This window comes from Perca fluviatilis, chromosome 8 (assembly GCF_010015445.1).
Source record: "Perca fluviatilis chromosome 8, GENO_Pfluv_1.0, whole genome shotgun sequence".
Lineage (NCBI taxonomy): Eukaryota > Metazoa > Chordata > Actinopteri > Perciformes > Percidae > Perca > Perca fluviatilis.
Window position 1 is genome coordinate 39,528,045 of NC_053119.1, and position 12,057 is coordinate 39,540,101.

General features: G+C 39.1%; 1 protein-coding gene across 1 annotated transcript; it reads left to right on the forward strand.

Annotated features, from left to right (window-relative positions):
• The first annotated feature begins 207 nt into the window (after window positions 1–207).
• Window positions 208–7,896, forward strand: LOC120564046 (CD209 antigen-like protein E). Its single transcript, XM_039808683.1, has 6 exons — window positions 208–250; window positions 5,159–5,203; window positions 5,407–5,574; window positions 6,385–6,548; window positions 6,634–6,746; window positions 7,637–7,896. The coding sequence occupies exons 2-6, from the start codon at window positions 5,164–5,166 to the stop codon at window positions 7,794–7,796; spliced, it is 645 nt and encodes a 214-aa protein (XP_039664617.1). The 5' UTR covers window positions 208–250; window positions 5,159–5,163; the 3' UTR covers window positions 7,797–7,896.
• The last annotated feature ends 4,161 nt before the right edge of the window (window positions 7,897–12,057 follow it).

Consider the following 12,057-nt stretch of genomic DNA (forward strand, 5'->3'; position numbering starts at 1 on the left):
TGTTTGTTTACTTCATGTGGCGGCTGAGAAACGTAATACGTCTCCATAAGAGCAGGCGGCGCTACTCTAGGAGGGATTTACCTGATTGAAGTAGGCCTACGGGCCAGTCAAGAGTTGAAACATGGACCAGTAAGATCCCAAAAGAGAAAAAAGATGATGTGTTAGAATCCAGAAATGAATGAGCACGGGCTATAAACGGGACCGAGTACTAGTTCCGACAGGTTGTCTCGTCAGGAGAGATGCGCCACCGGTAAGCTGCTGTTTCGCTACATTGAGCTGTGGTTTAAGTTTGATTTGTCTGTTGCTCTACTGCTGTGCTGCCGATGTGTACGTGCGCAATTTGTTTGCTTTATAACTGTTATGTTGGTCACGCTAATAAAACCTTATTTGCAGTCTGATGTTTAACGCTGTCGACTCGATAGTATCCGTGACTATATTCCAGTAAATGTTTGAAATTGGTGCGTCTCACTGTCACACAAGCTACTTCCTGGTTGCGGTGCTGGAAGGGAAATGTAGTCAATCGCTTTACATTGGTAATGGATTGCTGTGCACAGCGTCGCTATCTAAAACTACACTCAATGTTTTCACTTTAGGCCAACATACACCTTTGTGGTTTTGGGTTACTGGTTTAATGTGTAACATTGATATTGATATTGATGTGCATTTCTGTGTTTAGATTTATGTGCTTTGCTTAGTCATTCAGATTAAACACTATGTATATTATAATATTTATGATATTAAGTACTGCCTAGATTGTAATTTATATTATATATATATATATATATATATATATATATATATATATATATATATATATATATATATATATATATATTTGTATATTATTCAGAATATGGTATATTAGGTATGTGGCTAATATTGGGGGTGGTGAAAAAAATCTGCTCTCAAGTCGGACAGTTTCTAGCCGTTTCAGCAGCCTTCAGCAGGACTAAATAAGCCAAATTGTTGCTGCTGTTGTTCTGAAAGATATTAAACATTCTGAACTTAGCAGAACCTTTCCTTGTTTGTTTTCTCTTCATATTTGCAAAGTTAAGTGATTTAGCATTTAAATATCCATTACTACAAGCTTCTCAATTTAAAAACGCGATTAATCGCGATTAACTACAGCAAATTGTGCGATTAATTAGTTGTTTTTTTTTAATCGATTGACAGCCCTAATTATTATGTATTAGTATTATACTACTATGTTGTTATTATTTTGTTGTAGCGTCTTGAATATTGTAGTTATGGGATGTCTTTTCTTGAGCTTTGTCTGGATGGGTGGTAATGAGGAGGGCGGGGGGGTGGGCGTATGTTCATGTTGCAAATTGTATGTTTTGTATTTTGTTAAAAATGAATAAAAATGGTTAAAAATATAGAAAATAGCATGGATGCAAGTAGAGTACTATGTGAATTTAATTTAATATAATTTGGTGGAATATTAGAGTCTTAGGAAGATAGTGAAAAGTAATAAAATTAGCTTTTATTCAAAAAAGGCATTTACTCCCAACTGAATTTATTCCTTTAAAAAAGAGAAGTAGCAGCTTCCTCATTTTCCTCTCAGTCAAGAGGGGTTGATTACTGCACACATCTGTTCAACTTCAGATACATAAAACTATACAAGATCATCTGAGGTTCATAAAATAAAGAACATTTAGTAAGTAGATATAATCCCAATGATAATGATAGAAATGTAGATGATAATGTGTTTCCAACTCTCAGCATTACATGGTTTAATTTTTATGGCAGGGGACGTTAACTGGACTCCTAATCCAAAACGACACATTTCCGGACGTGGATGCTTGTCACACACATGCTGTAAAATGTCAGAAAACAGTTCATTTGTAAGTTGAACCTTCAAGTTATGAATATTCATGTCGTTCTGCTACTTATTTATACTCAGACATTGACTATTTCCACATGTTGTATCATAAACTGTTGACACAACTTGAGTAACGTGCAGTGGAAAGTTGTGAGAACTCTGGCAAGTGCTTGCTATTTACACAGCTGTGGGTTGGGAAGTTATATTAAAAAGAACTTGAATTTAAAGGAGGAAAAGCAAACCTGAGTTAGGGCAGAGTAAACAGAAAGAAAAGACCAAATAGATCAGGGAATATTCTAGAAAAATTAAAACAACAAAGTGAAAAGATCCATTTGAAATATACAGTATCTACTGCCTAACTGGTGAGAGGAGAATAAATGAGTCCTTGTCATGTATTTCCTTATCTGATTATATATATATATGATTATATATACCTGAAAGCTTCAGCCACATAGGGGGGGGGGGTGGGCGTATGTTCATGTTGCAAATTGTATGTTTTGTATTTTGTTAAAAATGAATAAAAATGGTTAAAAATATAGAAAATAGCATGGATGCAAGTAGAGTACTATGTGAATTTAATTTAATATAATTTGGTGGAATATTAGAGTCTTAGGAAGATAGTGAAAAGTAATAAAATTAGCTTTTATTCAAGAGAGGCATTTACTCCCAACTGAATTTATTCCTTTAAAAAAGAGAAGTAGCAGCTTCCTCATTTTCCTCTCAGTCAAGAGGGGTTGATTACTGCACACATCTGTTCAACTTCCTGTGCTTATCTGATTATATATACCTGAAAGCTTCAGCCACTGACAGGATGAAAGAGGGATTGCAGCCTTAGCTTTTTTATGTAGAACAAGGTGGTACCAAATAGGACATTTAACACACATTTATCAACTATATGTTCTATTAAAGGTGCAGTAAGCGATGCTGCGCTCATTATTGTGGAGCATACATTAAACTCCCTTGTGTGCATCCATTTCACGATGGACGATGGGGCCCTCCCTGATCCATCTTATGATTGCGAACAAATTCAGCCCTGTGCACCCCTTTCTGTTTTCCATTTAAAAGGCCGTTTTGTTTTTTAGCGCACACAGAAAATAGAGAGCTAAATGACTGTGAGGAGATATTCACTCAATTCGACAAAAACGTGTACTCAATAACATCACTTATTGTACTGTGACGTCACGAGAGGCTGTGTCCTGGACGGACGTTACATCCCCCTGAGATTGGCTGCAAGCACAGACAGCTATGGCTCCATCCGCTGGTATAATCGGGAACTCCACCCCTCTGTGGCCAATGTTCCCACACAGCTGTGACAAATCAGGAGCTGATGAGCTGAAGGGTTTTTAAGGGATAGACACACACTTAGAGAGGTCTGTGTGTGGTGGGGAGACACGGTCTCCAAGCTGGGCTCCCAGGAGGATGAGAGCGCTGTGCTACTATTGCCATGAGGAATATAAAGAGTTGGAGAGGCTTATCTGTGGAAAAGACTCACCGTTGGAAGTGTTCACCTGTGGAAATATGTGAGAGACATTTGGAAGGACTTACTGCTGGCTTGGCCACTAGCTACAGCCTGAACTACCGTAAGGCTGAGAAAAACTGTTTATTTTCCTGAGGGAGAGAATTATGATTTCAAGATGCCGAAGAGACATCCCTGAAGTGTTGGCCCTTAAAGAGCAACAAGATGTCTGCATTCTGTTATGTTTTCATTGACTTCCAAGAACTTTAATAAATTCCTTATTTGAACCTTGTCTCCTTGCACTACTTGAGCCACCCCGCTGACAGCTGTGTAGCCTCTCATGACGTCACAGTACCTTTTTAAAATATTATTTATTCGGATAGCGGCTGTGGCTCAGGTGGTAGAGCAATCGCTTCCCAATTGGAGGGTCCCTGCAGTCTACATGTTGAAGTGTCCTTGGGCAAGACACTGAACCGTGAACTGCTCCTGATGCTGCACCATCAGTGTTTGAATGTGTGTGAATGTTTATCAGATGAACAGGTGGCACCTTGTACGGTATCCTCGACCACCTGTGTCTGAATGTGTGTGAATGGTTTTCTAAGAGTTATCATTTTCCCCAAAAATCACACAGTATAGACAGCAGGGCATTTCTAAGTCAATTTTTTATACATAGAAAATGACACAGAGGAATCCATTAAAAGTGCATGTTTAATTCCACAAAATAACCATGAAATTTGATAGAGAAGTGACCGCGGGATGTTTTGTACAAAGGAAGATGAAGATTCTCAGTTCTCATTGGGTAATTATAGAAATGTGAATTCTTAACAAAATATCTAAAACTATAAGGTAAACCAGTTTTTTTTTTTTATATATATATATATTTCATTTTAAACCCAAATATACAGGTTTGGAGAATTTCAGTAGCATAGCTTTTGTTATAAGATTTGGCATCAAACTGGGAAAGCTGATCAACTGTTACATCGTCAAACTCTTACCCAAGCCCCAACTTGACCAAGATTTGCATAATAATTGTTGGAGCCATTACACCACTTTTGTTTATATAGGCTATCATGTTTGTTATGCCAATTAATATGCAGTTTTATGTTTGAGCACTGGGTGGAGCATTGCCTTTGGGAAGGCATAAAGGTAATCAGCCACAGGTACACAGGTGTGTCGTGTCAGTGCGTGTCATTGTTTGATTAGCTTGATAAGGAAAATGAATGGAACTAAACCAGAAATGAAATGAAATGGACTGTAATGCTTGTGGGATGGTGAGCAGGCCGTTAAGTAAAATAAATGGGTCACAGCACCGAAATGCAGACAAATTGTGGACATTGATTATTGGCACGCAGAACACGCGTCCAAGCAAGTTCTCCCCTGATCCCACCATATTGGCCTAATGTAGGAGTTGATAAAAGATTACAATAATTGTTCCTATATTGCCCATAAATGCATCATTCAGGCCTTATTCATGATTGGACAGGTGATGTGCACGGACATTTATTATCCAACAGAGCACTAGTGGTTGTGAGATATACTGTACTGGATGGTTGCTCATTTGAGGTGATTCTAAACACAGATTTAGTTCAATAAAGATGTAAAATAAAAACTTTGAGCTGTCATTGTTCTTGTTCTTTTGACTGCTTCATCTTTTTTTTTTTTTTTTTTTTTTAAAGGAAACAAAATTTCAGGACTGACTGATTATTGCTAAAGACTAAAGATTATATGTTTTATTTGGAAATTGTGGCACTTGTATTTATAGGTGTGAACCCCTGATTTAAAGCTCCCACCCCTTGGTCTCCCCTCCTTATCTCTAGTTTTCTCTCACCTCCTGTCATACAAGGACAGGCTGCGCCATGATTTTTTGTTTTTTCCAACAGTGGCCATGAATCTGACAGCTCCTCTGCTGCTGCTGTTTCTCACTGGTAAGACTGGACACGCTGTCAATATATCACTCCTTAAAATAACACTTATTGTAAATCAGTGCTGTTTGTGAAATGATCTTTACTCCTCTTTTGTGTCATTTTTTCTTCTTAAATCAACCACAATCAATTTTCTACCATTCTTTTAAGGATATACTGTACTTTTTCTCCTCCTGGTTTGTTTATCACTCACATGTCTTCACCAGCTTGTAGAGCCAGTGGAGAGCCGCCTGGTCAGTGCAACGGATTACAGGATCGACTCAATGCTTTGACCCAATACAAAAAACAGCTGGAAAACAGAAACACTGAGCTCACCAACATGATTAAGGACCTGGAGGAGGAGAGAGACAGGCTGAGGACAAATCTGGAGACAGGTGAGGACGGATCAGGCCAAGTCTTCTCACCTTAACTTTACTTCCTCTTCATTTCTTCCTTTCTCATTCTTCATCTATTTTTGTCAGTTTGGTCCCTGGGACATCTCCTGCTACCTACTACTACCTAAACATGATTATATAATTTTATAGCTGTAATGTAGGTATTTACAGGTGTTATGGTCAGAGATACACAATCAAGTATGTATTTGTCTTTAAAGTGCTCAGGTTCATAATTGTATTTAGAGGTTATATCAGAATAGATTTATGTGGTTTAATTTTCAAAAAACACCATATTTTTGTTGTACTGCACATTGCTGCAGCTCCTCTTTTCACCCTGTGTGTTGAGCTCTCTGTTTTAGCTACAGAGTGAGGCATCTCACTTCTGGTCCATCTTTGTTGGGAGTCACACATGTGCAGTAGCTAGGTAAGGACTACTAGCCAGTCAGAAGCAGAGTATGAGGGCGTGCCCTGACAGTACCTAGGTAAGGACTATTAGCCAGTCAGAAGCAGAGTATGAGGGCGTGCCACGCTAGTGGACGTAAAGGCTGGACTACAGTAGAGCTGTTTGGAGCAGTTGGTGAACAGTGTTTTCTGTTGGAGATGGTAAGTCCCTTTGGGGTGGACTTTGGGCTTTTTTACTTTGTAAACCTATAACGTGCACAAAAAGATATATAACACAATAAAGGAAAGGGAGAAAGCCAAAAAGCATAATATGAGCACTTTAAATAAATTCATCGTCAAAGTTGTACTTCTAGCTCCTGCTTGATGCCTTCGAGTCTCATTTATGATGTGTGACTTTGCGCCCTCCAGAGCTGAGTGGACGTGTGTACTGTGAGCAGTGTCCAGCAGGGTGGTGGGAGATCAACTCCAGATGTTACTTCCTCTCCACTGAGCAGAAGACTTGGGAGGACAGCAGGAAATACTGTAAGAGTAAAGGTGCTGACTTGGTGGTGATCAGCAGCGAACAGGAACAGGTACAGGAAATCTCTGTCTGGTTGTTTGGGTGTTTGCATTCTTGATGTTGAAGTTGTATCGTTACATTTTCTGTATAATACACAGAGGGCCTTGTACCGTCTGGATGGGGATGCTGATCTCTTGTTCTGGATCGGTCTGTATGACACAACTGAAACCACTGGGTGGAAATGGGTGGATGGATCTGCGCTGACCAAACCGTAAGGATTTTAGAATAACTCTGTATTTTTCTGCTAGACAGGTTGATTCAAGACTTAAGTATCAAAGTAATAAATGCTGTCTATGGCTATAGAGATAGTGACAGGTCAAACATTTTGGACGGGATCTGAAACAGACCAACAGACCTAACAGTGAATGTGTGTTGTGTTTCACTTTATTTCCTTGTTTTGCCTCACACTTGGGAGGGGGGAAAATGGGGATTTAGGTCTTAAAGTAATGCTCAATTTTTCAGGTTCATAATTGTATTTAGAGGTTATATCAGAATAGGTTTACGTGGTTTAATTTTCAAAAAACACCATATAGTTGCTGTACTGCACATGAGCTCTCTGTTTTAGCTACACTTCTGTTCCATCTTTGTTGGGAGTCGCACATGCTCAGTAGCTAGGTAAGGACTACTAGCCAGTCAGAAGCAGAGTATGAGGGCGTGCCACACTAGCAGCTAGGCGAGCATTATAACGTGTGTTCCAAAGTGACCCACGTTTGTCTCTGAAGTAAAGGCTGGACTACAATAGAGCTGTTTGGAGCAGTTGGTGAACAGTGTTTTCTGTTGGAGATGGTAAGTCCCTTTGGGGGGGGGACTTTGAGCTTTTTCACTTTGTAAACCTATAACGTGCACAAAAAGATATATAACACAATAAAGGAAAGGGAAAAAGCCAAAAATAAAAAGCATAATATGAGCACATTAAGGTGACACAGACACATGGACACTAGATCAGTCCTGACATGTCAGGACAAATAAATGTCTATATTTGTTATCATTCCTCTAAACAACCTGATTTATTGGTGACAAAGGCTCCAGAAGCGTCATACCGTCACTCCTTGAATATTCAAACTGCATCTCTCTGACCAACCTCGCTACACTGTCATTTAGATTTTGGCAGTCTGGCCAGCCGGATGGTGGTGGTCCCAACAACGTGGAGGACTGTGTGGAGATGTATCACAAGAACCCAGTGCTGGCCAGCTGGAATGACGCCCCCTGTGGAGCCAAGCGCCGCTGGCTGTGTGAGAAAGATGGAAATATCCTCGCCTAGGCTGATAGTCACAACAATACATTATAACATCAATGAAAAACTGAAATATGGATAAATAAAATAAACAAATCTCAGAGAATTAAAGACATATTTACAATTACAAAAGACTAATTTGTGCAAGTTTGTGATGCTTTGGATATTATATGATACACTTTGTGACATACTTTGTGTTGCTTGGAGGTATTTTGTGTTGCCTTTGTGCTAAATCGAATGTATTATTATTTGGTAGATTATTGTTTTTTTTACTAGCTTTTAGTGGGAACCTCCATTTGTTAATATACACTGTATACTGTATTTTTATGAATAGAAAAAGCATATCCTGTTTTCTTGTTATTGTAGTGTAAACCAGAAAACAAATACAAAAATATAGCTGCAAACGGCGATTTGCAGGTTCAAACCCTTTCTCAGCCAACAGAAGGCTGTAGTTCTAGTAGATTCTGTAGTTTGTAGTCTTAACAACTAACTCAAAGTGCTTTTACATACTGCAGGCACCATTCACACACTGGTGGCTGAGGCTGCCATATAAGGTGCCACCTGCTTATCAGATAAACATTCACACACCGATGGCGCAGCATGGGAGAAATTCGGGGGCCCCAAGGACACTTCAACATGGGAATGAAGGGCTGATCAAACCAGCAACCTTCCGATTGTTAGGCTACTGCTGTACCACCTGAGCCACAGCTGCAGCCCAAGGAAGCAGCCCAATCGCCAAAGTCAAAGACGCAGGCAGTGTTGAGTGGGTTTCTAGCTTCACAACGCTGAGCAAAACCCATTCAGATGGTAAAGTGCTCTATATCAAGCACACACCTGTTTCATCAGTACAATAGATGCAGCATTTCATTAAGTCCTGTGATTTCACCCCACTTTATCAGATTTTAAGGTCGTGGTGTCAGATGTCTCCATTCATGTTAGACAGGATTGCTGTGGAAGAACCTGAGTTATGGACAATTTCCTGCCAGTTAACTGGCTGACCATGAGGCAGAGCATGAGGCGGGACCCCCCTCATGTGCAACAAAGCCTGCCTACTGGAATATGCCCATCTCTTTTACAGACAAGAGAAGGAGGGGCACTGAACCTGGGGGGACTGACTCGTGGCCTTTGGCAAGATGAGGTACAGGGAGTTACAAAATTGTGGAGACAGTCTCAATTTCAATTTTATTTGTAAGGGACAGTGTGCAATTTAAACATAAATGTAATCATTTAATGCATTGCAACAGAGTTAGCCTTAGGCTAATTTGCATCTGTAGTCCCACAGAAAGCACAAATTCAACAATTTAAAAACCAAACAATACTCAGTTAGTAAAAACAAAAACAGATAACAAATAGCAATAAAATACATCTCATAAAACTTATCTAAATTCAGATGCAACAGCAACAAGTTTGTAAGTACATTTTTTGTAATTTTCATCATATTTTATTATGTTACGGTATTTATTGCAGTATTCTGCTGATGTTTGTTGTCTTTATTTAGAGAAGAACTTTGAAATTGGATGACTCAAAAACTACACAGTCAACAGAGGTGGAAAAAGTACTAAAATATTGTACTCAAGTAAAAGTACCAATACTTTGATTAAATATTACTCAAGTACAAGTAAAAATACCTATCTGAAAAATTAATCAAGTAAAAGTAATAAGTAGTTCATTTAAAATGTACTTTAAGTAAAAGTTACTTAGTTACATTTAAAAACTGTAAAACGGGGGGATCTCTCCCATGTAGTGAAAATAGGACAAGGGGTCATAAATCCCAAACTATTTTGTTTTTAAATAAAGACAAATCTATACAAAGGTATACATGTACAACATAACACATGTCACACATGTTATTTAAGACCCTTAGAAAGGTATAATGTGCAATTTTAGGGGACAGCACATTTACACTGTTATACAAGCTGTAAACTTAATACTTTACATTGTAGCAAATGTCTTCAGTATTGTCCCATTAAAAGATATAATGAAATATTTACTAAAATGTGAGGGGTGGACTCACTTTTGTGAGATACTGTAAGTAGCCCATATGAGCTAATTAGATGTAGTATGTGAATTAATTTAGCCAGTCTCCTACATACCTTGTCCTGGCAGGAGTGGGCAATTCATTTTCCCAAGGGGCCACATGTATGGAGTTATATTCCTATCTTTAATCAAGAGTGCATTCTTTCAATTTGAGAGCATTTCTCACTGATATTACGTTCAGATTTTGTAATAATTTCCCTCAAAACCTTGCTCTCACACTCAAATAGTCACTGCTCGCGCTTGGATTTGCTCTGCTTGTGCTCAAAGTTTGTGCTCGCGCTTGGATTTTCTCTGCTTGTGCTCAAAGTTTGTGCTCGCGCTTGGATTTGCTCTGCTTGTGCTCAAAGTTTGTGCTCGCGCTTGGATTTGCTCTGCTTGCACTCAAACTTTCTGCTTGGACTCAGATATGTTGTTGTTTGGACAGATTTCCTGCTCTCAGCTTTGAACCTTCTCCTCGCACTCAGGCTGATTCTGCTCACTTGCAAAGTTTCTGCTCTCGGATTTCTCCTGCGCGCTTGGATTTTTTGTGTGTTATAACCCTATCAAAAGTCAACAACCAATAGAATGCCAGCTGTAGTGTTGACCAATGAAATGATCCCAACCCCGTTGAGGGTAGGTTCACTTTACTTTAGAACGTCTGTTGAGGGCGGCTGCTCTGTAACCTGACTGTAACAAGTTTATATATCCCCGCGCCGTTTATAGCTTTATTATAAGTATATGTCAACAATGTGCACAGAATGGTCGACACACTTTCACCTGCACCCGTCAGGAAACGGGAGAAAGCTTTGAAGTGGGACGTATGAAGTTATGTCCACAACTACGAGGGTGAGTAACATAACTTAAGCACCTAACTAGCTAGCTAGCATATGGCCTAGCTTGATGTCCAGAAACAAATAGAGGTGGTTTAATGTACCTAAACAATGATGATGAATCTCATATTGCTCCTCATAACCACTGAAAACTGTCAAAAAAATCTAACCCAAAGTCCAATTATTATGGACGTTATGTGACTGATAACTGATTGATATCTGATTGATCATTGTTTAGGTACATTAAGTTACCACGTTAAGCTTTTTCACGTTAAGCGTTAGAATGTCCCCGCTGCTGTTGAGGGAAACTGTAGTCTATAACTTCCTGAGCGACTGATCGTCCATTTTGCCCCCTTTACATAATAAATATGGCTATGAAATGGAACATGAAATACATAAATGAGGCAATACATATATAGGCATTAGTCATTATAGTTCAATAGCCTAAATACATATGTTTTACTTATATTTATTTGGGGGGCTTTTATTTATTCCGTCTATTTATATGCACGTTATATTCAAAGGAAGTTTAGTTATCTCACAGGCTCAGACTAAAAGCAGCAGCAAGCCTGCCTGACATCAGTGCATAGCATATCACTGCAAGTAAATAAAATATGAATAAATACGAGCCGGTAGATTCCCCGGTCAGCTAGAGCGGGTAACGCTTCTCTGCAGACGGACAAGAGTCAGTCAGCACCGGAGCGGCGGCGCGGCGGACCAAGCTCACAGGGCTGGTAGCTAGCGCTAGCTAGCTGCAGCAGCTAATATTAGAATATTAGACCCAGCACCGGAGGTCTGATCCCCATGATTTAAAACGAAAATCAAATAACCATTTGTTTTTTAATACCTGTTTATGAAATGAAAATCAAATGAACGAAAAGTACACGGACCCAGTCTGTTAAGTACAATTTCACCAAATAAAACAGATATAGAGATGATATGCTTTATTTGCAACTTAAATGTAATTTTTTAATTAATACAAAGCAAACTGAGCAGAAAGAACAAGTATTTTGTTGGTTTGTTTCTCTTCTTCCAGGTGTGACTTAAGCAATCCGTTGAGCTGCATCACAGCTGCACTATGTGCATGGACCTGTGCCAGTCAGCACATCACTCACCTGTGTGCAGAGGACAGGCAGCAGTAGCACAAACCAAGAAGGTTGGCAAGTCTGATAATAATGCAATTGTAAAAATAATAATAATATAATAGTAAAACCATGTTACATACACTTATGTTTCTTGCTTAAATTCACAGGGTGCACAACCAGGCCTGGGAGAGAAAATTACTGATGTCCACAAAACCAAATCAGAGAAGGTAAGGTAAGATAGTAATGATGTTAAAGCAAGCTATGTACACCTAATATATTACGTGTTGATGTCTATGAATCTGTCTTTAATAGGAGCATACTATACAAAGACAACAGTGGAGAGTTCCTGGATCGGTC

Coding starts and splice junctions, on each gene's coding strand:
- LOC120564046 (XM_039808683.1), top strand. CDS start 5,164: ATGAATCTGACAGCTCCTCTGCTGCTGCTGTTTCTCACTG. Junction 6,549..6,633: donor TCAGCAGCGAACAGGAACAG/GTACAGGAAATC, acceptor TATAATACACAG/AGGGCCTTGTACCGTCTGGA. Junction 6,747..7,636: donor GGATCTGCGCTGACCAAACC/GTAAGGATTTTA, acceptor ACTGTCATTTAG/ATTTTGGCAGTCTGGCCAGC.